At 36.1% G+C, this 27,163-nt stretch overlaps 3 protein-coding genes across 3 annotated transcripts in view; all 3 read right to left on the bottom strand.

Annotated features, from left to right (window-relative positions):
• Nucleotides 1-7,984, bottom strand: part of LOC137656289 (uncharacterized) — a 61,892-nt gene extending 53,908 nt beyond the window's left edge. Inside the window, exon 1 of the mRNA XM_068390461.1 lies at nt 7,089-7,984. Within this exon, the coding sequence (XP_068246562.1) occupies nt 7,089-7,984 (896 nt within the window). The remainder of the gene's footprint in view (nt 1-7,088) is intronic.
• Nucleotides 7,985-8,107: 123 nt separating this feature from the next.
• On the bottom strand, nt 8,108-10,132 carry LOC137656288 (uncharacterized). Its single transcript, XM_068390460.1, has one exon. It carries the CDS (start codon nt 10,130-10,132, stop codon nt 8,108-8,110), a length of 2,025 nt encoding a protein of 674 aa, XP_068246561.1.
• A 241-nt stretch (nt 10,133-10,373) lies between these two features.
• On the bottom strand, nt 10,374-11,312 carry LOC137656287 (uncharacterized). The gene has a single exon (XM_068390459.1). The coding sequence runs from the start codon at nt 11,310-11,312 to the stop codon at nt 10,374-10,376; it is 939 nt and encodes a 312-aa protein (XP_068246560.1).
• Nucleotides 11,313-27,163: the final 15,851 nt, after the last annotated feature.

The raw sequence follows: 27,163 nt of genomic DNA, 5'->3' as shown, positions 1-27,163 counted from the left end.
GTCAGTTCCATATGGAAATAAAAAGAAAAATCCTCAGTTCAATAAGAAGAAACAGCCAAACGTCAATGTAGTTCAAAATCAGAAACAAACAAATAGTACTTCAAATAACGCTGATCCCGGGCCGTCTAACCAGAACTCGCAAGGTCAGACTTATTTTCAGAATGTGCTGAGCAAAGCAAATACCACATAATTAACTCCAGTGGGGAAGAGAGTGATGTTGGGTCAAGGTCATTCATATCAACATCGGTAGTATTGAATAATCCATTTAATGTTTTACCAGATCATTGTGAGGCAATAGATTTTCCTATGAAACACACAGCTGAATTAAATAAATCAGTGCATGCTCCCGTAGATTTGCAACGAATTCACACAATAATAAGCCAAAAAGAGTTACGACCAATATTATATGCTGTATATTTAGAACACAGATCATTTACATTATTTTTTGACTCTGGTAGTCCACGTAGTATCATGGATTTGAGGACACATCATTTGTTGTTTTCAAACTTCCCTATAGAGAAGTCTGGAGTAAGGCTCTCAGGTATAGGAAATAATGAATTAAATGTAATAGGCATAACTCATGTTCAGTTCAAGGTCGGTAAGCGCACGTTTGCCGATACATTTGTTGTTGTACAAAACATTGATATGTATCCAGCTGTAATTATAGGATACCCATCTATGGGCAATCAAAACATCATCTTAGCCCCTGCCAAGCACGGCTTGTATATCAAAAGAAAATTCTATAAGTCTTCTAATACCTTAAAATCAGTTTTGGATAAAAAGGAGACGACAAATAAAACAGTGACATACGTTGAAGAACCAATAATTTGTGTCCCTAATAAAGAAATAATATACGCGACCCAACAGAATTCTCGTTCACCCGTAATATCATCCTGCATACAATCTATCGAGCCGGACGTACCTTCGAATTTGATAGTGCAAATAAAGATAACGTTACCGGTATCTGAAATATTAATCCTTTCCGACACTTTGAAAACTAACGGATTGTCCGTCACACAAGCTATTTATACAATAGGCTCACATCAACAATGTAATATAGAAGTCTGTAATCATTTAAATACCACTTTAGTAATTCACAAAAATCAACATATCTTGGATGTAGAAGTTTATAAACATCGTATTCTTACCATTGCTGAAATCAATCACAATTTCAGTTGCGGATGAATCCCTTTTGCAATCTATCAAAAATAAAATCAGTAAAGACATTCAAGAAGAAGAAATTCAGCAGAAATTTTTTTGACTTTTAACTGAGTATCATGAAGTTTTTTCCACTACGGATGGATCCTTAGGAAAAACAGATGTGATCGAGCATCAAATAAGGTTAAAGGACAAGCAGAAAATTATCTATGTACCCTTGTACAGACTCCCTATGAAATTCCAGAATGAAATAAATGATGAAGTAGGTAAAATGCTAGAAGAAGGAGTCATTAGGAAATCGAATAGCCCTTATAATTTTCCAATAATAGTTGTACCGAAAAAAGATCGAACATGGCGTATCCGCGTAGATTTCCCTCACCTAAATGAGGAGACGATCCCTGATCGATTCCCAGTGCCATGTACTGACGATATTTTATCTTTGTTAGGTTAGAATAAATATTTTACCAGTTTGGACTTACTTAAAGGCTTTCACCAGATATCATTAGAAGAAAATAGTATCCCATACACAGTCTTCAGCACAGCCAGGGGACATTATGAATTTTTACGGATGCCTTTTGGTTTACGTTGTGCTCCCATAACATTTACAAGAATGATTAACATAGTGTTTGGAGACTTACCAGGGGATATATTGCAATATATTCTCCAATACCTTAGAAGAACATCTACGTAAATTAGAACTAGTACAACAGAGATTAAGACAACATAACTTTAGGGTAAAGATTAGTAAGTGTGAATTTTTCAAAACAGAATTAGTCTATTAGGGTTTTACGGTGTCAAGCCAATGTCTTAAAGTAGTCCATGATAAGGTGTCGGCTATCCGTAACTTTCCGATACCTACTAATGTCAAGGGAGTACAGCAATTTCTGGGGTGTAGTGGATATTACAGGCGTTTTATACGCAATTATTCAATAATAGCCGCTCCCCTAACTGATCTTACGAAGAAGGGCGTAGATTTCATATGGTCTGAGCAGCATCAACAGGCGTTTAATATCTTGAAAGATGAACTGTGTAGTTCTCCTATCTTGAAATTTCCTGACTTCGGTAAGGAATTCTTCATTGCAACAGATGCCACAGACTTAGGAGTAGGTGGGGTATTGCTTCAGCAATATGAAAAACAATTTTTCCCGATAGCTTATTATTCTCAAAAACTGACAACTTCCGAAAGTAAGTATGCAGTAATAGACAAGGACGGGCTATCTAATGTTAATTCACTAGTGCATTTTAAGTTCATAATATACGGTTATCCCGTTAAGGTTCTTACTGATCATAAACCACTAACCGACTTCTTTAAAGGCTTCAGTCACAGCCCCAAACGAACTCGGTGGCATTTGATCATTCAAGACTATGGCGCGAGAATCGGATATTTACCAGGGAAAGCAAATATCATTGCTGATGCATTATCACGCAACCCCGTGTCATCTTGTACGAAGCCTTTAGCTGAATTAATAGATATATCAACATCCATGCCTATTGTTAAAACTATATCTGAAAAAGAAGATCTGGGCTGGAGTGCTGAATTATTACAGACTGAGCAAAGAAAAGATCAGATATTAGAAAAAATTATAAATGCTTTGGAAGGCAATCGTAAGGAAAAGGAATATATAAAGTATATGTAGCAGAATTATATAATCAAAGACAATATTCTATGTAGATCCGTGACAAGGAAAACCCGGAATACACCACATGTGACTAACGACCAGGTAGTTGTACCAAGCTTACTTATATCCACTGCCTTAAATTGGTTGCATGCAAACCCATTGCATGGACACCCGGGGTTCTCATTAATGTCACAGAAAGCCAAATCATTGTTTTATTGGCATATGATGCTTACAGATATAAAAAAAACACATAGCTAATTGTCGCACTTGTCAGGAAAACAAAGGGCACACGAAAACACTTGTCAGCCTAGGGGCTTATCCCGTGCCCAATCAACCCTTTGAAAAGATTCATTTAGATTTATTAACAGGATTTTACGAATCAGACAGAGGAAATAAGCACCTCTTAGTAATTGTAGATGCTTTGACTCTATATACAGAACTAATAGCGCTTAAAACTAAAACTGCAATTGAATGCGCTAGGAAGTTTTACGAGTGTTACATTTGTAAACATGGAATTCCGCACATGATAATCTAAGACTCGGGTGGAGAATTTAATAATCACTTTCTTACCTCATTGTGTGAATTTCTTTACATAAAGAAAATCAATACTATGATCTTTCACCCAGAGTCGAATGGGCTAGTGGAAAGAGCGAATAGGAAGGTTTTAAATATATTAAGAGTAACACTAGGGGGATCAGACCCCAACTGGGATATTGCAATACCTGCGGTACTGAGTACTCTGAATCATTCATATCATATATCAATTGAAATGTCACCGTACGAGGCATTGTATGGTACCCCAGTTAGAACGCCTTTCCATGTATTAACGTCTACAACTGATTTATCAAATCCTTTAAAAGAATGTATAAATGCAAGCAAAAGTCGTTTTGATATCCATCGAAAAAATGTTGAAGAATCACAAATCATAATGAAAAAGAATCATGATAAAATAGTGAAGCCAACTAAAACATATACCCTGGGTGATAATGTATACATACAGGTAAATGTACGTAAAGGACTCAATTATAAACTAACACCTAAGGTTGAAGGCCCATTTAGCATTTTGGAAACATTAACGGCCAATAGATTTAGAGTTCAAAACGTATCCCAGCCCACTGATGAAAGAATTGTACCATTGGCTCACATAAGAAATTAAAATAAGAGAGAAGGAAGTGAGGGAATTTTTTTTTGTTCTTTATCTATGAAGTTTATATGTTAACATCTTTTTCTTCTTAATACAGGAGTAATTACATATATTTTTCTCATTACAGGTTTCCAAGATGAAGTTTTTATTGTTATGAGTGATATTGTTCGCTCAAACATTTTTCTCGTGTGGGAAGAGCTCTAAAACTAAAAGTATAGATTTTAAATATGTCACTATAGTAGAAAGACAAGAAGACGTTTTTATTACATCAAGTAACGTAGTTGTTGAAGTACGCATGCGAGCAATTTTTCTCCCAGAGAATGACATCACTAGCTTAAAGAGCGCCATTTCAAGGTTTGCTGTTTCATTAAATGAAATGCATAGAAGACACTTTCCCTTTAATACAGAGTTCGCTTGCATCGACACTAAAAGTTGCAGAGATGCTATCCGACGACTTGCAAAATAAGACTTACGAGGCAGAATCTTTGGCTCGTGACCTTTTGATGTGGACAGTAAGACACGATAACCTTGAAAAACGTAACCCATTTATTTTTGCTGCACTAAACATCTTTGGTTCTATTGCAAGTTTAGGCTTAGGGATTTCCAATCGTCTTAAGATTAGTAATCAAAATAAGGAAATTGAGTTTTTGACTCATGAAAATGAAATGATTTTATCAGAACTAAGAAATCAGTTAGCTTCAATCAATCAAATTATGAGTTTGGTGAACGAACATTCTAGTAATATCAGTCAGATTATGGAAGTACAAGATTTGTTGGCAACGTTAACGTATTATGATTCAAAAATAGATCATATACATAATAGAATTGCACAATTCATTGAGAAATCAAAAGACTATGTGGAAGCTATCACGTTAGCGACTAAAGTTGTACTGTCACCGCATTTGTTGCCGATAAGAGACTTAACGTTAATTGTGGAGAATGGACGGGAGAAATTAGGTTATATTCCTTTGTTAGACGCACGTAGGTTAGAATTTTATTACAGCCTAATTACAGTAAGCGTTGAAAATCACAGGATTATGATTACAATTCCCTTTGATTCTTCCGATGCCTGGCAATCTTACAGGATATCACCATTTCCAACTTTCATGACGAATCACTCAAATCCAGTAATATCCAGTTTGACAGGACACGTATTGATTTCCCCAGACAAGGAAACATATACGGTCATTAAAGACTTAAATCAATTAACTCACTGTTCAGACGCAATGAATAAAAAAATATGTACAGCTGACTCCTTTGAATTCCATAAAAACTCAATGGATTCATGCGAGTTAGGTATAGTGCTTGACGGTGCTCTCTCCCATACACATGAAAATTGTCTGAAAAAGCTTTATCCCTTTGACGATAATAAGTTCAATTGCAGACTGAACAACGGCTCGTGGATACGATACGACAAGGCCGGCTTCAATGTATCATGCCCGGACGGATCCACGTCCTATTCCCAAATCTTCGTTACAGCAGATGGTTGTATCGGTACGTCCCCGAATTACATGGTCCGTGGAATCAAGACTATCATCAGAGAACGGGCCTACTTCGCGAACTTTACGTGGTCAACTACAATTCCATCTATACCTCTCCCATACAATACACATGTGGCTAAGCGGTTGATGAAATTAACCGAGATGGACCACCCGACACCGACTTATGCAGACCTTCATTTCTACGTGTTACTAGCAGCAATCAGCGTTATGGTGATGATATTTATCGCCGTTAACATCTTTGTTTGGCGTAGGTTAAGAACACACAAGTTGGAGATCAAACAGAACGTTTTGCCATGTCCAGACATAGCTCCTATTTTATTTCAATTTAAAGCTGTTTGAAAATGGCCCCTTCATTCGCTCAAAGGAGTAAAATTGTCTTGGAAAAGTGTTGTGCACGAAAAGCAGTTAGTACGCTAGTAATATGTAGTTGAAGAGACTATAGAACATTTGCATTTTAAAAACAATTCAAAAAACATTTAAAAAATAAATAATTTTTTGTGCGCCTAATAAAATATATAAGCACTAAATGTTAAAATAAAGAATCTATGGGCATCTAATAAAATATATAAGCCCTATATATAAATATATATATATATATATATATATATATATATATATATATATATATATATATATATATATATATATATATATGTACGTGTACGAACCAGGAATTCGTGTTTGTGCACTAAAATTATATCTTTACCAAGGTAACAAATATTTTTTATTAGTTACCGTATTATAATAATCTATATTTTTGAGAGAGGTAACAAGTATTCTTTAACAAGTTATTGAATCATATGTGTACTGGGATGTTCAAGGATGGACCATAAGTTGTAACAGTTTTTATTGCCAACGATAAGTTTCAACCTGAAATACATATTCCATGTAATAAAAAATAATACAATCCAACCAGCTATACAAATTTTGAATTTCCCTAATTTTCCCGATTTAATCATCAAAAAAAAATAATATTTGTCCTTAATACAACCCTCATAGTAATTTACATGAACAATCCATATTGGTATGTATAATTTTAACAATAACTATTTTTATAGCAATGTAAATAAATACCACTTTAAACTACGGTACTGTAGCCACTAAAACACTCGGCATCAAATTAAATGTACTCACACCATTAAACATTACTGTATATATACATAGAATCCAATTACCAATAAGGGCAATTCCAAATGAAATATCATATAACATCCATAATACACTGTATTGCACTCACTTCAATGGCCTCACTATCACAGGCCTTGAACCCCAGTAGGAAAATGCCAAACACAAATATCCCATCACCTGCCGGCCTTATATGTCACCGACTTCAGTCTTGTGTCTACATCCACAAAAATAACACTTGCCACCACCAGTCGACACGATAGGCAGTACCAAAGTGGTTAGCAAATTTTTCGGTAGATCGCCTGCTAACCGTGCGACATTTAGATATGGATAAGACAAAAGATATTCCAGATGCGCAATAAGTTACAATTCGCTCCAACCCACATCAACATTTGAATAGATATATCCTTATAGTATAATAAATTTTATCATGTTAATGATACACTCCCCCACCATTAGTGGCAAATTACCGATACCCTATCCAAAAGGGTCAACTACGTATGAATACATTGTTCTTCTATTGGTAATAACACCACCAACCTGTGTACTGATCTACACATAATCTTATCCACTCCACCATCATATCCCTTCCCATGCTTTATAATCTTATACCTTAAATCAACATCACGGACAACGCCATCTTGTCCTGGATCAGCTTTAATCACCTGTACTAGTTTCCATGCCCCCCTTACAACATTACTATCTTGCACAAGTACCACATCTCCAACTCTTACATTCCTCCTTGTTGTATGCCATTTCTGCCTGATTAACAATGAAGGAAAATAGTCTCGGTGCCACTTTTTCCAGAAGGATTCTATTATACTTTGTATAAACTTTAATCTCCTTTTGTGATCCCCACTAATATCGTACATCCCACTTGGACAAAAGCAAGTGGACCGACCAAGCAACAGATCATTGGGACAGAGGTATCCCCCCAACTCTAAACTAAATCCAGGTTTTGTACCAATTGGTCTTTCATTCATCAGATTAGCAATACTAATCAAAGCAGTTTGTAACTCTCCAAAATTCAATACATTATCTCCCACACTAATACAAAGACACCTTTTGACAGATTTGATCAGGACTTCACTTGCCCCATTATACCAAGGTGCGGCACTAGGCATATTAAAGATCCAAGTTACCCCTTCCTTTTCTCCAATGTTTTCTATTTTCTTGCTTGCTGATATCAACTGAGTTCCCTTATCTGAATATATAATTTTAGGAGCTCCTCTAATAGCAATAAACCTTTGAAATGTGGTCAGAAAATCATCAGTACTGTATCCTTCAGCCAAATCTAAGTGAACAGCTCTAGTAACTAAACAGTTAAATATAACACCAAAGGCTTTACCATGAGTTCTCCTTTTAACCGTGTCTCTTATTGTTAAGGGTCCAAACAAATCTATAGCTGTGTAATAGAAAGGTGGAGCAGGTTTCATTCTTTCTATCCTCATTTGACCCATGCATTGGTCTTCTAACTTCTTTGTTAACTTCCTACATGTCACACATTGATTTTTTATTGCCTTTATTATTTTTCTGGCCCCTGGAATCCAGAATTTTCTTTATAACTTTGCCAGAGTAGTCTCTATGCCTGCATGGTCAACCCCATGTACATATGATATATACAATCTAGTAACTGGATGATTTGCTGGTAGCAACATATAGTCTTCTCTATTCCAATTTTCCTTTAGCCACTTAGAAATTCTTTGTCCTACTACTATGACTCCATTCTTAATTGAAGGTCCTAATCTTCTGAACCTAACTTTCCAATCAGTCATGTCCCTTTGCATCTCTCTAACCCACATTAGTTCTGCTTTAGTAATGCCTTGAACTGTTGGTTCCCTCAGCATACCCTTAAAGGATCTGCATTTGAAAACATTCATTACCCTGCATGTAACTCTTAGTAGTTTGTAATAATCACCAAATCTATTAACATCAACCATGTGTATAACATGGTTCTGACTTACTTTAGCAACAGCCATGACAACACCTACTCTATCAGTTAGTTCAATTTCACAATCTTGTTTGATAGGCCATTTTGAAATTGGTAATGTTAGGAATTTTGGTCCATTTTGCCAGGCAGAATTTTCACCAATTTTTTCTGGACTACACGGTTTAGAGGTCATATCAGCAACATTTTGAATCGAATCAACCCACCACCATTCCCTTGAATCAGTTTTTATTTGTATCTCTGCAATGCGTACAGCAACAAATGTGTTGAATCCATGGGATTCCTTTTGAATTTTTGATCTTACAATTGTCGAGTCAACTATGTGATAAACCGACTCAAACTCCCATGAAAACTCCTTTACTATGAGTTCTCTCATCCTACCAGCTATGAGAGCACCACATAATTCCAGACGAGGAATAGACATTAGTTTCACTGGTGCAATCTTATTTTTTGCCATTATCAGACTTGATTCAAACTTACTATCACTGATTTGCCACCTCACATATGCACAAGCCCCATATGCTTGCGTGCTACCATCAGAAAATATTACTAGGTTCGGCTTACCAAAAGCATTAGATGGCTTTAAGGGTCTTCTAAAAGTTAATGACTCCAGTCCATACAATTCTTTGAAAAACGCTTTCCATTCGTTCATCATGGAATCATCAAGTGGATCATCCCACTTGATTCCACCACCATTTGAGTTTCCTTTGGAAATCATGGATCTCATCAAGATCTTAGCTTTGAGCAATACTGGTATAACCAACCCTAATGGATCATACAACGATGCAATTTGACTCAATATCTTTCTGCGTGTTAATATTTCTGGAAATTTATAATCAAATTCACTTATATCTAAATTTGGACCACTCCTAACCTTTCTTATTCTTGGTGTAAAGTTGAGTCTTACAGCAAAGGAAAAATAGTCATCTACAGGATTCCATTTTAAACCTAAGATTTTCTCACTATCAGATTCTATTATTCTTATATTGCAGTTTTCATAATGCCCGCTGACTATCCAGTGCTTTATTCTGAAACTTCCCTGCGACAATACCCTTTCAGTATCCTGTATCAATTTGATTGCATTCTCAATGGTATCAGTAGAATACAGTATATCATCTACATATGTATTATTAAGAATCATATCTTGCACATCCTGGGATTCCTTACCGAATTTTTCTACTGTATGTCTCAAAGCTACCATGGCTATAGTACCACTGGGCCTATCTCCAAATGTTACTGTGGTAAGAACATACTGATCAGGTGGCCTACTCTCATCCAAGTCCCTCCATTCAAATCTATGTGTAGGTTCATCTAGTGTGCTGAGTTTTACAGTATGGTACATCTTTGCTATGTCACCCACTATGGCTATATTATCTTGCCTAAATCTACACAACACTCCCAGCAAACTGTTCAAAATATCAGGCCCCTTAGCCCAAAAATCGTTTAACCTCTGTCCCATATAAGATGCTGAAGAATTGAAGACAATGCGCACTGGGGTTGAACTAGATTCTGGCTTCAACACCTCATGGTGATGAATATAGTGAATTGGGCCGTTGTACTCTTGAATCTCCTTATTAGTTAATTTCCTAGCTACTCCCCTTCTAACCATATCTTCAATCTCTTTCTGATATTTCATTGCATACTCATTCCCAAGTTTCCTTAATCTATTCTTTGTTGTTCTTAACCTGGCATTTGCTACCTTTATGTTATTTTTCAATTGATTTGGATCTCTTATCCAAGGATACCTTACAAACCAGCATTTCTGTTTCTCATCATACGTTAATCCTTCCTCAATCAATTTCATTTCCTTTTCTTCTTTCAAACTTACATAATTGAGTCCAGGACAACCTCAGCACATACATTTGATACATTGTGGATTACACCTTGTTCCCATTTCTTCTATGGCAAAAAAATTTATCTAACTGATCCTTTAGATTTTCTGTTGGCTCAATATTGATTTCATTCAAATTTACTGAACTTGAAAGTTTATGAATTCTCACAAACACATGATTACTAGTATTAACTTGATTAGTAATTTCATCGTGTCTACCCCGTATGCTGAACCCAAACTGATTTTCTAGCAACTGGAGACCCTTATTTGTTTCAACAACCCTTGGCAATATTTCACAATAATCAGCACCAATAAGCATATCAATTTCCCCATGTGGGCGATTCAGCTCTAAGTTTGATATTCCCTCAAAAAGTTCAGATACCCTGGATAAGTCTACTTTCTTGATTTTGGCTGTTATTTCATTAATTCCAACAGCATTCACATTCCAAACCTTACCAGATTTATCAATTAGTGGTACACAATATTCGTTGCTTGAGTGATATTCAACCGCATTGCCCACCTTGATCATGGATAAATTTATATGCTTTCCACTTAAACCCAATTTCTTAGCCATCCTATTTGTTATAAATGAAATATCCGCTCCTGGATCCCACAATACACTAACAGGCATGTTCTTACTATTCACCATACTGATATTCAATAACACTACAAATCCCTTTTCTGATATCGCTTTGTGAATACTATTTTCTACTCTATCGGAATGTAACAGTGGATGATGATTACGATTGCATGGCCCTTTACCTTCAATGATGACATCACACAATGTACCAACATTGCAGCTACGAGCAGTATGATATCCCCTTAGACACCTAAAACATATTCCATTACCCTTTATAATCTCAAATCTTTCTTTGCTACCACAACCATTAAATTTATAACATTCTGTTATATCATGACCAATTGAATTGTGTAACAGGCATCCTATCCCCTTACTCTCTGCCTTAGGTTTAATACCTTTAACCATTTCTGTCAAGTTAACAATACAAGATTCAAATTCCTTATTTTTTATACTTTGTTCTTCCCCAATTTGTTTCACCAATTTTATCAATTCCGATTCATTCTCAACTGTGCTGTCAACATGATAGACTGTTGCCTTATTATCACTACCGCTAATCTCTCCTTCTGTAAGAACTTCAACAACTCTGGAAACAGATTGCTAGTTACTGATACCTCATCTGCTTTAATTACCCATTCTCTCTTTTGAAGTGAAGGTAAAACCTTTTCTATATGGCTGACAACGTTTGCACTATTAAGTTCATCAGAGAGATTTACCTTTTTTAAATCAAGCCAACATTGCTCAACCTGATCGACCATTTTAATAAATCCTTTGGTATCATTATCGTAAATTTTCTTTAGAGATCTAAGCTCACCAACCACTAAGTCTACAATCTTTCTGGGATTCCCAAATTTATCATCCAAACGTTGAATCATTTCATCATAATTACCCTCTGAGCCCTTCACTGCTTGAAGTGCTTCTCCACCTAGACACATTTTGAGAGCATATGGATCAGTGCCATATATACTCTTAACTAAATTCTCATAATCTTCCTTAAAAGTTGGATAGTTTCTTAAATTACCTTCGAACATTGGTGGTTCAAATTTCTTTACTTTAACCTTCGATTTATCTGTTGCCTTTACACCCTGGACACCTTTGAATATTTTTGCACTTACTTCACATTTTAATCTTTCACTATCTAGAATATATTGTTGGGCTTCTTCTTCTAAATTACTATCGGCTAGCTTATCCTCGTTTTCACATATAAAATGTATCAATTCATCATTTTGATACTCTAAGCATTTAAAGGCTTCAACCATTTCCTCATAGTTCTTCGTTAACACCAATAAATCATCACCTCGATTGATTCCTTCATTGCACATAGTTACCTTCCTGGTGAACTTCCCTTTGCTGATTGCCCTCTTCCTCTTCAGGGCGATGAGTTCCTCTTGCACACCCATGGCGGTTGAAGTTGAAATGTACTGGGATGTTCAAGGATGGACCATAAGCTGTAACAGTTTTTTATTGCCAACAATAAGTTTCAACCTGAAATACATATTCCATGTAATAAAAAATAATACAATCCAACCAGCTATACAAATTTTGAATTTCCCTAATTTTCCCGATTTAATCATCAAAAAAAAAATAATATTTGTCCTTAATACAACCCTCATAGTAATTTACATGAACAATCCATATTGGTATGTATAATTTTAACAATAACTATTTTTATAGCAATGTAAATAAATACCACTTTAAACTACGGTACTGTAGCCACTAAAACACTCGGCATCAAATTAAATGTACTCATACCATTAAACATTACTGTATATATACATAGAATCCAATTACCAATAAGGGCAATTCCAAATGAAATATCATATAACATCCATAATACACTGTATTGCACTCACTTCAATGGCCTCACTATCACAGGCCTTGAACCCCAGTAGGAAAATGCCAAACACAAATATCCCATCACCTGCCGGCCTTATATGTCACCGACTTCAGTCTTGTGTCTACATCCACAAAAATAACACTTGCCACCACCAGTCGACACGATAGGCAGTACCAAAGTGGTTAGCAAATTTTTCGGTAGTTCGCCTGCTAACCGTGCGACATTTAGATATGGATAAGACAAAAGATATTCCAGATGCGCAATAAGTTACAATTCGCTCCAACCCACATCAACATTTAAATAAATATATCCTTATAGTATAATAAATTTTATCATGTTAATGATACAATATGTATATCAGTATTATTTTTTTTGTTGGTACCATATAATCGTTTGCTAGCAATGTACCATATATATGATCTGTATTTATCATGCATTTTTTTCTTTGTTTTGACAATGTCTGTTAAGTATGCATTTTTTTTAATGTGCCTATTTGAACATTCATCCTTAATCATTTGCTTACGGCTAAAGTTAAAAAAAAAAACATATATATATATATATATATCCAGTCACACTCCTAGTTAACATATTTTTAACGTATTGTTAAATATTCAATAAATTGAAGGTAGCTGACCGAGCTAATGTAATATATGTAAAATTACATGTTTAAATACATGACCTAAGTGGTCAGTATGGAAGTAGGAGCGAGTGTGAGAAATGCCATAGTCATGTCATAACCAGGATGCGAATGCCAAACCTCAGCAATGTAACATTTTTATGAAAAGTAAACACAAATACAAACTGTGAGAAAGAGTTGTGTCTTACCAGATGCAGGTGTCTTCCTCTATTAATGTTTAGTTTACATTATGTGTTTAAATGTTGAGATAACTGACTATACGATATATGTGATATTGATATTTTAGCCAGTTCTTATTAAGTTGTCTTACGGAATGGTCATCCGACCAAACTATCTATAATCCTGTGATGGAGATGTTAATAACTGTTTTAAAGGAATAAACTGTTTTAAAGTTAACTTACCTAGACTTACTTGAAGATGTAACCTACCAAGTCTAAATATTACAACACATTGAATAGACATTTGATGTGAACCCGAATGTGTGTTAATAACAGTATCACACCAACACATTTACCCACCTTTGCTGCAGCACCATACGTCGTTCTGAATTTAACATCCTTTCCTCCAATGTCATAGGTGGGCATCCATTTAGCCACATTGGGTCCAGCAACATAGGTTTTTTACAATTTAACCCACTTGTCCCCAATGACAAAAATAAGCATTTATTAACCACATTGGCTCTAGCAACTTTGGTCATTCTTAAATTGTTTATTTATTCCTTTTTTTCTTTCCTCACTTCACTATTTTTTTCTGTTGGAGTCCTTTGGCTTATAGCATCTTGCTTTTCTAACTTGGGTTATAGCTTAGCTAGTAATAATAATAATAATAATTTTCTGGCCTCCAATGTTAGAGGTGGGCATTCATTTAACCACCTCAGCTCCAGCACCATAGGTCGTTCCCAATTTACCCACCGTGCTTCCAAGATCATAGGTTGTAATACATTTGACTACCTTGACCTCAGAACCATAGGTTGTTCACAGTTTACCCTGCTTACTTTCAACGTCATATGTATGCATTCATTCAACTACCTTGGACTCAACACCATAAGGTGTCCCTAATTTACTCTCCTTGCGTCCAACATCATAGGTTGGCATTCATTTAGCTACCTTGCACCTAGTATCATAGGTCATTCCCAATTTAACCTACTTGGCACCAATGTCAAAAATGGGCATTCATTTAACTACCTTAGCCCAGAACATTAGGTCGTTCCTAATTTACCTTACTTGTCTCCTACATCGTAGGTGGAAATTCATTTAAGCATATTAGCTTCAGCACCATAGGTCATTCCTAATTTACCCTCCTTGCTTCCAACGTCATAAGAGGCCATTCATTTAACTACTTTGGTCCTGCACCATAGGTCGTTCTCAATTTACCCTCATTGCTTTCAACATCATAAGTGGGCATTTATTTAACGGATGTAGTCCAGCTCGTTCCAATGCCAACTCAGCCCACTACTAGCTCGGCCCACCATATACCACCTCGGCCTACATCCAAATTTGCTTTGTTGAATCTCTTAATTATTATATTGTGTGTGGTATTCTCTTTTCTTGTGATTGGTTCTCTTTCGAGATTAGACCTGAGAAAGGTCTCGTTTATCTCTTTCAAAGTAACCTTGTAAATATATCTCCGAGGAAAGTAAAACCCAGTTTAATAATAGAAAGAGTAGTCTTTATAAATAGCAATGATAAAAAGTAAACCACATTGCAAAAAGCTTTTGAACATAATAATATACATAATAAGAAACATAGATGACAATATGATGAGAAACGGCCTTCAGTAGTTGTCTGGCCAATCTTTCATCATTATTATATCTGTCCCACAGTGTTAGAAGTTTGACGTGATGTTTAGTATGCATATACGAAACAAGTATTACGATGAAACACTTAAGTGCTTGTATAAAGAAGGTTCCTAACCAGTCTCTCTCTCTCTCTGTCTCTCTCTCTCTCTCTCTCTCTCTCTCTCTCTCTCTCTCTCTCTCTCTCTCTCTCTCTCTCTCTCTCTCTCTCTCGTAAATATTTAAACCTTTTCACCTGTAATTACATAATATTGCTATGCATGTGTTCTGCAGAAGGGTATTTCAAATATAGTGTACATTTAAAGAAATTAAAGATACAGCAAAGTACTAAGAAATTATATGTGGAAGAAAATGAACCAACATTGACAAATATATTCAGTACTGTTGTAAAAGCTATTCTAGACGACTTCATCTGATCTGATCTTACCTGTCAAAAATTGACCGAGTTGGCAGAGGCAATAGGCCGAGTGGGCTATCACAAATGGGCCGACTCGGGACAGACGATGGGCTGAGTTGTTTACATTGAATGGGCAATGATGTTTATGGTCCAATTTGGATCTATACCCATTTAACTACCTTGACCCCAGAACAATAGGTCATTCTCAATTTACCCTCCTTGCCTCCAACATCATAAGTGGGCATTCATACAACTTCCTCGGCCCCAGCACCATAGATAGTTTCCAATTTACCCTCCTTACCTCCAATGTATTAGGTGGGCATCCATTTAACCACCTTGCCTCAAACACCAGGGGTCATTCCTAATTTAACCTCCTCGCCTCCACAGTCAGAGGTGGGCATTCATTTAATCAATTTGGCTCCAGCACCATAGGTTGTCCCTAATTTAACATACTTGCCTCTCACATAAAAAATGGGCAGTCACTTAACCACTTTGGCCTCAGCACCAAAGGTCATTCCCAATTTAACTTTCTTGCCTCCAACGTCACAAGTGGGTATTCATTTAGCCACCTCGGCCCTAGTACCAGAGGTCATTCACAATTAAACCTGGTTGACTCAAGCATCACAGAAGGGCATTCATTTGACCGATATGGCTCTGGCATCATAGGTCGTTATGAATTTAACCTCCTTATCTCCAACGTCATAGGTAGGCATTCGTTTAACCACCTTGGCTCCAGCACCAGAGGTTATTCCCAATATAACCTTCTTGCTTCAAGCGTCATAGGTTAGCATTAATTCAACCACCTTTGCTCTAGCACCATAGGTCTTTCCCTACTTACCCTCCTTGCCTCCAACATCATTTAATCACATATGCCCCAGGACCATAGATTGCAACCAGTTTAACCTCGATGTCTCCAATGTCATAGGTGGGCATTCATTTAACTCTCTCTGCCCCAGCATCATAGATCGTTTCGAATTTAACCTCTTTACCTCCAACGTCAGAGGTCGTTCCTAATTTACCCTCCTTGCCTCTGAGGTCAAAAGTGGGTATTCAATTACCTATCTTGGCTCCAGCACTATATGTTGTTCCCAAATTAGCCTCCTTGCCTCCAACATCATTTGTGGCCATTTATTTAACCACCTTAGCTTCAGCAACATATGGCGTTCCCAATTTACTTTTGTTGCCTCCAAAGTCACAGGTGGGCCTTCATTTAACCACTTTGGCTCCAGCACAAAAGATCGTTCGTAATTTACCCTTCTTGCCTACAACGTCACAGGTGGGCATTATTTTAACCACCTTAGCCCAAGCAACATCTGTCGTTCCCAATTTACCATCCATGCCTCTAACCTCATAGCTGGGTATTCGACTAATCACCTTGGCTCCAGCACAATAGGTCGTTCCTAGTTTACCCTCCTTGCCTCCAACGTCACATGTGTGCATTCATTTACCTATCTTGGCCCCACCAACTAAGTAATTCCTAATTTACTCTCCTTGCCTCTAACATCACAGGTGGGCATTCATTTAACCACCTTGGTTCCAGCACCATAGGTCCTTCACAATTTTCTCTCCATACCTCCAACATCACAGGTGGGTATATATCAAGCCACTTTAGCCCCAGCAACATATGTTGTTCCTAATTTACCTTCATTGCCTCATTCGTGATATGTATTGGTGTGAGAATTTATACGCACACATTCGTTGTTCTGTCTCATATCTCTTCAATGTGATATAGAATTATTTAGATTTGTAGGTTACTTCTTGAAATAAGTCAAAGTTAACTCTATCACTGGAGTATGGATGGTTTGGTCGGAAGACCATTCCGTATGAAAAGATGAATAGAACTGGTTTAACAGAGGTTTGCATTGATAACGTGACATTAGTTATCTCAGCATTTATTACAAATATGATCACATAGGATTATAATCGGAGGCCTGATGGTTCCGGGTAGAGATCAAAAGGTCAACTGTTTCTCACGGGATGCTTGTGACATGTTGACAACACACAAATAAATGTTACCTATGCAATGATTTAGCTTAGTCTATTTTCATATCTTGTTTATGGCTGTTATCACACACTCCCAACTCTCCAATGATCCCTTGGGTCATGGGTTTATAATGTATACATTACATATGTAGGCATTCAATTAACCACCTTGACTCCAGCACTATGGGTCTTTCCGAAATTACCCTCGTTGCTTCCACCATAATTTTTGGGCATTTATGTAACCACTTGAGCCAAGTATCATAGGTCATTCGAAATATATTCTCCTTGTCTCCCACGTCAGAGGTGGACATTCATTTAACCACCTTGGCTCCAGAACCATACATCATAGGTCATTCGAAATATATTCTCCTTGCCTCCAACATCAAAGGTGGGCATTTATTAAACCACCTTGGATCCACAACAATAGGCCGTTCCAAAATTACCCAACTAGCCTTGTACATCATAAGTTGACATCCATTTAACCACCTTACCCAGCAGCAAATGTCATTCCTAATATACTCTCCTCGCCTCCCAAGTATTTGAATATTAAAATTACGTTAAGAATATGTTTCCTAGGAGTGTGACTGGATATATATTTCAGTCATAGCCATAAACAAGTGATTAAGGATGAATATGCAAAAACGGTATATGTTAAAAAAAATACATACCTAACGGACATAGTCAAAAATCAAGAAAAATGCATGGAAAATACAGATCCATATATGGCATATTGCTAACAAATGATTATGATGTACCACCAAAAAATTGAATGTACATATGAATTGGTAACTTGTTAAAGAATATTTGTTACTTTTGTCAAAAATACATATTATTATAACCGATATTATTTCAAATTGATGTGATTGCTCATTAGTAACTGATTTAGAATATTTGTTACCTTGGTAAGGATATAAATACATCAAAGTTGATATTAATGTGAACAAAAAAAATTCCTGGTACGTACACGCACCATGGTTTCAAAATATATATATATATATATATATATATATATATATATATATATATATATATATATATATATATATGTATATATATATATATATATATATATATATATATATATATATATATATATATATATATATATTTATATATATATATATATGTATATATATGTATATATATATATATATATATATATATATATATATACATATATATATATAAACATATATATACATATATATATATATATATATATATATATATATATATATATATATATACATATATATACATATATATATACATATATATATATATATATATATATATATATATATATATATATATATATATATATTTATATATATATATATATATATATATATATATATATATATATATAGGTTTTATATATTTTATTAGATTCCTAAAAGATACTTTGTTTTTTTTTAACATTTAGGGCTAAAATATTTTATTAGGTGCCCAAAAAACACTTTTGAAATGTTTATAAAATGCAATGTCCTAGATATTCAACTACATATTACTAGCGTACTGACCGCTTTTCACACAACTCACAGTTCCAGACAATTTTACTCCCCAAGTCAAGTGAAATGGCCAATTTCAATTGGCTCTAAATGTAAATGCTTTCAAAGCAAATGGAGTGTTGTCTGGACATGGCAAAACGTTCCTCTGGAGCTCCACCTGTTTTTGCCTTAACCTACGCCAAACAAAGATGTTAACAGAGATAAAAATCATCACTGTAACGCTGATTAATGCCAGCAACACGTAGAAACGAGGATTCCCCCCTGTATAAGTAGGTGACAAGTGGTCCATCTCAGTTAATTTCACCAACCGATTAGCCACTCGTTCGTTGTATGGGAGAGGTAAGGATGAGATTGTAGTAGTCCACGTGAAATTCCTTGGACCGTGTAATTCGTGGACATACCGATGCAACCGTCAGCTGCAACAAAGACCTGGGAGTGGGTGTGGATCCGTCCGGGCATGATACATTGAAGCCGGTCTTGTCGTATCGTATCCACGAGCAGTTGTTCAATCTGTAATTGAACTTATTATCGTCAAAAGGATAAAGTTTTTTCAGACAACCTTCATATGTATAGGAGAGAGCACTATACCTAACTCGCATGAATCCATTGATATATGATGGAATTCAAAGGAGTCAGCTGTACATACTTTATTATTCATTGCTTCTGAACAGTGAGTTAATTTATCTAAGTCTCTAATGACCGTATATGTTTCCTTATCAGGGGAAATCAATACGTGTCCTGTCAAACTGGATATTACTGGACTTGAGTTATTTGTCATGAGAGTTGGGAACGGTGATATTTTGTATGATTGCCAAGCATCGGAAGAATCAAAGGGGACTGTAATCATGATCCTGTAATCTTCAACGTTTACTGTAATTAGGCTATAATAAAATTCTACCCTCTGGGCGTCTAACAAAGGAACATAACCTATTTTCTTCTGTACGTTCTACAAAATTAACGTTAAGTCTTTTATTGGCAAAAGATGTGGTGATAAGAAACCTTTAGTTGCTAACGTAATAGCTTCCACATAGTCTTTTGATTTCTCAATAAAAATGTGAAATTTTAGTATGGATACGATCTATTTTTGAATTATAATACGTTAACGTTGCCAGCAAGTTTTGTACTTCCATAATCTGACTGATATTACTGGAATGTTCGTTCACCAAACTCATTATTTGATTAATTGATGTTAATTAATTTCTTAGTTCTGATAAACTAGTTCGTTTTCATGTTCTAAAAACTCAATTTTCTTATTTTGATTATGATTTTAAGACGATTTGAAATTCCTAAGCCTAAACTTGCAACAGATCCAAAGATGTTTAGTGCAGTAAAATCAAACGGGTTACGTCTTTCAACGTTAGTGTGTCGCACTGTCCACATCATTAGGTCACGAGCCAGAGCTTCTGCCTCGTCAGTCTTATTTTGCAAGTTGTATGATAGCATTTCTACTACGCTTAGTGTTGGTGCAAGCGAACTTTCTGTATTAAAAGGAAAATGTCCTTTATGCATTTCATTTATGAAGAAGCAAACCTTGAAAGGTCGCTTTTTAAGCTAGTGACATCATTCTCTGGGAGGAAAATAGCTTGCATATTTACTTCTATAATTATATTGCTTGCTGTGATAAAAACGTCTTCTGTTCTCTCTACTATAGTGCCATATTTAAAATCTATATTTTTAGTTTTAGGGCTCTTCCCACTCGAAAAAAATGTGTGAGCGAACAATATCACTCCTAACAATAAAAACTTCACTTTAGAAACCTGCAATGAGAAAAATATATGTAATTACTCCTGTATTAAGAAGAAAAAAATGTTTACATAAAAATATTATACTAGTTTCATAGATACAAAAATTTCCCTCACTTCCTTCTCTCTTATTTTAATTTCTTATGTGAGCCAATGGTACAATTCTCTCAACAGTGGGTTGGGATATATTTTGAACTCTAAATCTATTGTCCGTTAATGTTTCCAAAATGCTAAATGGGCCTTCAAACTAAGGTGTCAGTTTGTAATTGAGTCTTTTACTTACATTTACCTGTGTGTATACATTATCACCCACGGTATATATTTTAGTTGGCTTCGATATTTTATCATGATTCCTTTTCATTATAATTTGTGATTCTTCTAAATTCTTTCTAAGGATATCATAACGACTTTTGCTTGCATTTATAACTTCCTTTAAAGGATTTGATAAATTAGTTGTAGACGTTAATACATGGAAAGGCGTTCTAGCTGGGGTACCTTACAGTGCCTCGTGCGGCGACATTTTAATAGATACATGATATGAGTGATTCAGGGTACTTAGTACCGAAGGGATGGCAATATCCCAGTTGGGGTCTGATCCCCCTAGTGGAACTCTAAATATGTTTAAAACCTTCCTATTCGCTCTTTCCACTAGCCCATTCGACTCTGGGTGACAGATCATGGTATTGATTTTCTTTATGCTAAGGAATTCACACAATGAGTTAAGGAAATGATTATTAAATTCTCCACCCGAGACTGAGATTATCATGTGTGGAATTCCATGTTTACAAATGTAGCACTCGTAAAACTTCCTAGCGCATTCGATCTCGGTTTTAGTTTTAAGGCAGGTACACACATGCGAACCGAACCTTGTATTGTAACCAATTCTTGTAATAAAAACGCAAGTGTGGACGGTTCCTCGAACCCGAACCCCGAACCCGCGAGGTTCGAGGCTCGGTTCGCCCTCCGTCCCGGCAATTGTCGGTTTTTGGGCCCCGAATCAAAGGGAGGTCTCTTTGCACGTTACGCAACGTGTGGACGGGACCTGTATTGCACGCGTATCAACAGAGGTGGCTGAACTTGACACCGACTATGAATAAGGCCGTCCATAGAAGAGTCCTAATAGCTCCTCTCATATGTGTGTCATTTTTCATAATTTTATGTCCTACCAGTTTTATAATATTTTCAAAATCTGTCGAAGACATTCTGGTGAAATTTTTGTAGTGGCCAGAAACTTCTTGGAATCTCATGTCAGCGAGTAATTCCCGACCACTGTATTCTACCCTTCTAGTATATAACCTTGATTGCCACCATCTTCTTTTATTTCGCTTCATTTCCGTTAAATAATGTATATAAATATACGCGGCAGCTGCTACTTGCATGGTGGCCATCGTCGGTAAACAACCCGGACAGACTGATGATCGCAGTGGATTTCAATGAAGTTACGTGCTTAACGCGGTTATGGTTCGTCCTCAACATTTTGACACCTTGTAACCGTATATGCGTAACACAGTTACGCATACAAGGTTCGGTTCGCGTGTGTGTACCCACCTTTAAGCGCTATCAGTTCTGTATATCGAGTCAAAGCATCTATAATTACTAAGAGGTGCTTATATCCTCTGTCTTACTCGTAAAATCCTATTAATAAATCTAAATGTATTCTTTCAAATGGTTGATTGGGCACGGGATAAGCCCCTAGGCTGACAAGTGTTTTCATGTGCCCTTTGTTTTCCTGACAAGTGCGACAATTAGCTATTTGTTTTTTTTATATCTGTAAGCATCGTATGCCAATAAAACAATGATTTGGCTTTCTGTGACATTATGGAGAACCTCGGGTGTCCATGCAATGGGTTTGCATACAACCAATTTAGGACAGTGGGTATACGTGAGATCGGTACCACTACCTGGTCGTTAGTCACCTGTGGTGTATTGCGGGTTTTCCTTGTTACGGATCTACTCAGAATATTATCTTTGATTATATAATTCTGCTGCGTATACTTTATATATTCCCTTTTCTTAGGATTTCCGTTCAAAGCATTTATGATTTTTTCTAATATCTGATCTTTTCTTTGCTCAGTCTGTATTAGTTAAGCGCTCGAGCCCAGATCTTACTGTTCAGATACAGTTTTAACAATAGCCATGGATGTTGATATATCTATTAATTCAGCTAATGGCTCCGTACAAGGTGACACGGGGTTGCGTGATAATGCACCAGCAATGATATTTGCTTTCCCAAAGTCTTGGATGAGCAAATGCCACCGAGTTCATTTTGGGATATGATTAAAGCCTTTAAAGAAGTTGGTTAGGGGCTTATGATCAGTAAGAACCTTGACTGGATAACCGTATATTATGAACTTAAAATGCACTAGTGAATTAACAATAGCTAGCCCTTCCTTGTCTATTTCTGCGCATTTACTTTCGGAAAGTCTCAGTTTACATGAATAAAAAGCTATCGGGAAAAACTGTTTGTCATATTGCTGAAGCAATACCCCAACTACTCCTAGATCTGAGGCATCTGTTGCAATGAGGAATTCCTTACTGAAGTCAGGAAATTTTAAGATAGGAGAACTACACAGTTCATCTTTCAAGGTATTAACCCTTTTACCCCCAAAGGACGTACTGGTACGATTCACAAAACTCATCCTTTTACCCCCATAGACGTACCGGTACGTCCTTGCAAAAAAACTGCTATTTACATTTCTTTTGCATAATTTTGATAATTGTTTGAGAAACTTCAGGCATTTTCCAAGAGAATGAGACCAATCTGACCTCTCTATGACGAAAATTAAGGCTGTTAGAGCAATTTTAAAAAAATATATACTGCAAAATGTGCTTAAAAGAAAATAACCCTGAGGGTTAAGGGTTGAACATTTCCAAATAGCCTGGGGGTAAAAGGGTTAAATGCCTGTTGATGCTGCTCAGACCATATGGAATCTACGCCCTTCGTAAGATCAGTTAGTGGAGCGGATATTATGGAATAATTGCGTATAAAACGCCTGTAATATTCACTACACCCCAGAAATTTCTGTATTCCCTTGACATTAGTAGGTATAGGAAAGTTACGGATAGCTGATACCTCATCGTGGACTACTTTAAGACCTTGGCTAGACACCGTAAAACCTAAATAGACTAATTCTCTTTTGAAGAATTTACACTTATTAATCTTTACCCTTAAGTTATGCTTTCTTAATCTCTGTAGCACTAGTTCCAGTTTACGTAGAAGTTCTTCTAAGTTATTAGAAAAGATTACAAGGTCGTCCATATAGGCATGCAATATGTCCCTTAACAAGTCTCCAAACACTATGTTAATCATTCGAGTAAATGTTATGGGAGCACAACGTAAACCAAAAGGCATACGCAAAAATTCATAATGCCCCCTGGCTGTGCTGAAGGCAGTGTAGGGGATACTATTTTCTTCTAATGATATCTGGTGAAAGCTTTTAAGTAAATTCAAACTGGTAAGATATTTGTTCTGACCTAGCAAAGATAAAATATCGTTAGCACATGGCACTAGGAATCGATCAGGGATCGTTTCCTAATTTAAGCGACGGAAGTCTACGCAGATATGCCATGTTCGATCTTTTTTCGGTACAACTATTAATGAGAAATTATAAAGGCTGTTCGATTTCCTAACGACTCCTTCTAGCATTTTACCTACTTCATCATTTATCTCATTCTGGAATTTCATAGGGAGTCTGTACGAGGGTACATAGATAATTTTCTGCTTGTCTTTTAACATTATTTGGTGTTCTATGACATCCGTTTTACCTAAGGATCCATCCGTAGTGGAGAAAACATCATGATATTTAGTTAGAAGAACAAAAAGTTTCTGCTGAATTTCCTCTTCTTGAATGTCTTTATTGATCTTATTTTTAATAGCTTGCAAAAGGGATTCATCCGCAACTGATTGAGCGTCATTGATTTCAGCGACAGTAAGAATACTATGATTATAAACTTCTACATCCAAGATATGTTGATTTTTGTGAATTACTAAAGTGGTATTTAAATAGTTACAGACTTCAATATCACATTGTTGTTGTGAGCTGACTGTATAAATAGCTTGTGTGACGGACAATCCGTTAGTTTTCAAAGTGTCAGAAAGGATTAATATTTCAGATCGCGGCAAAGTTTTCTTTAGTCGCACTATTATATTCGAAGTTACTTTCGGCTCGATAGATTGTGTGCAAGATGAAATTACGGGTGATCGAGAATTCTGTTGGGTCGCGTATATTATTTCTTTATTAGGGACACAAGTTATTGGTTCTTCAACGTACGTTACTGTTTTATTTGTCGTCTCCTTTATATCTTAAACTGATTTTAAGGTATTAGAAGACTTATAGAATTTTCCTTTGATATACACGCCGTGTTTGGCAGGGGCTAAGATAATGTTTTGATTGCCCATAGACGGGTATCCTATAATTATCAATGTTTTGTACAACGATAAAGGTATCGGCAAATGTGCGCTTATTGACCTTGTACTGAACATGAGTTACTCTTATTACATTTAATTCATTATTTCCTATACCCGGGAGCCTTACTCTGGACTTCTCTATAGGGAAGTTCGAAAATAACAAGTGATGAGTCCTCAAATCCATGATATTACGTGGACTACCAGAGTCAAAAAACAATGTGAAGGATCGGTGTTCTAAATTTACAGCATATACAGTAATGTTGGTCTTAACTCATTTTGGCTTATCATTGCGTGAATTTTTTGCAAATGTACGGGAACTTGCAATGATTTATTTGATTCAGCCGTGTGTTTCATAGGAAAATCTTTTGCCTCACAATGATCTGATAAATTATTAAATGGATTATTTGTTGCAAGGGATGTTGATACGAATTACCCAACATCACTCTCTTCCCCATTGGAGTTAATTATGTGGTATTTGCTTTGCTTTGCACATTCTGAAAATTCGTCTGACCTTGAGAGTTCTGGCTAGACAGCCCAGGAACAGAGTTATTTGAAGCACTATTTGTTTGTTTTTTATTTTGAACTGCATTGCCGTTTGACTGTTTCTTCTTATTGAACTGAGGATTTTTCTTTTTATTTCCATAGGGAATTAACTTGGGAGTTGACGGTGTGTTTCTATGATTCTGTTGTTGATTACGCGAGTAGCATCGATTAAATGAATGAGTGGAACTATTATGTATCGAACAAAATCTTGTTCTGCAGTCTGCAATCAAATTACCTTGGCGTTTGCAATTATAACACGTCATCCCTGCAACTTGATTATTATTAACTAAGTTTACTTGTTGTGCCTTAGTTTCATTTTTTTGCAAAAACTTTAGTAAACAAGGGATCAAGATCAGTACACTTAGACATGTGTTTCTTTATCTGTTTACATACATCTAATTCTGTACTTTCGGGCATTAGCTTTTTATCAAAACACCGCACTAAAGCCTCTGGCAACATAATTGTCATGCAAGTTAAATACATTAATCGTAAGAAATCTTTCACCGGGATGTTATCTCCTGTAACCCATGTAGAATTACCTAAAATATCTTGATATTCATTAAGCCTGTTGATAATGAGAGCCACTTGTTCCATAACATTAAGCTGAGTCATAGAGGCTTGATTCAGTGTATTTCTTAATGTCAAAACTACATCTAAAGCTTCCTCACCCCCATAGATTGCACATAGCCTAACTTTGAAATCGTCCCATGTCACTGCCTCTTGAAAAGAAACTCCCCTAAGATACGCGCTTGCATCTCCTTTAGCAAAGTCTATAAAACTTTTAGCTTCTTGTAATTGCACAGAGGGGTCTGTGATACATTTTGCATTTAAATGAGCATCTACTGATGATATCCATGACTCAACAGTCTGAGGTAAGAACCCATTGACCCGACCCTGAAAAGGAAGGATAGCTGATCTAGCACTCACTAAAGTTACTAGGGGAGTGGGGTTACCCGGTCCGGGAGTGGAGTTACTGGGATTCACAGGAGGCGTCATGTTTACTTTAACTTTTTTTCTATCTCTACGATTCCTTGCGATCCTATCAAAATCTCTATATGAATACAGACGTCCACTGCGTAAACGCATAAGCAGCATACAATAAACATATGTTGCAGATTATAACAAAATCCCCCAAAATAATGATATTAAGACAAAGATATTTCCCGAGAACTTCTGAAAGAAAACAGAATTAGCAAAAAGAAAAAAAAATTCTAGACGAGAATTCGAAGTTGAATATAGATTCCTTTAATGAAGGAAAATGAAGATTGCCAAAAAACTCACCCCAGCAATAATGGACGATCGACTCGTGACATAAAACACATCACTGCAAAAAAACTGAATGAATAAAGAATGTACTTAGCTTCTGTATATATGGCAAAGATCCGATGACGTCAGTTCCTCTCTCT

This window comes from Palaemon carinicauda, chromosome 17, assembly GCF_036898095.1.
Source record: "Palaemon carinicauda isolate YSFRI2023 chromosome 17, ASM3689809v2, whole genome shotgun sequence".
Lineage (NCBI taxonomy): Eukaryota > Metazoa > Arthropoda > Malacostraca > Decapoda > Palaemonidae > Palaemon > Palaemon carinicauda.
The sequence above is the reverse complement of the archived record's forward strand: the minus strand, read 5'-3'. Positions and strand labels throughout refer to the sequence as shown.

Excerpts from the sequence above, each read along its gene's own strand:
- LOC137656288 (XM_068390460.1), bottom strand. The coding sequence starts at position 10,132 with ATGAAATATCAGAAAGAGATTGAAGATATGGTTAGAAGGGGAGTAGCT.
- LOC137656287 (XM_068390459.1), bottom strand. The coding sequence starts at position 11,312 with ATGGTTAAAGGTATTAAACCTAAGGCAGAGAGTAAGGGGATAGGATGC.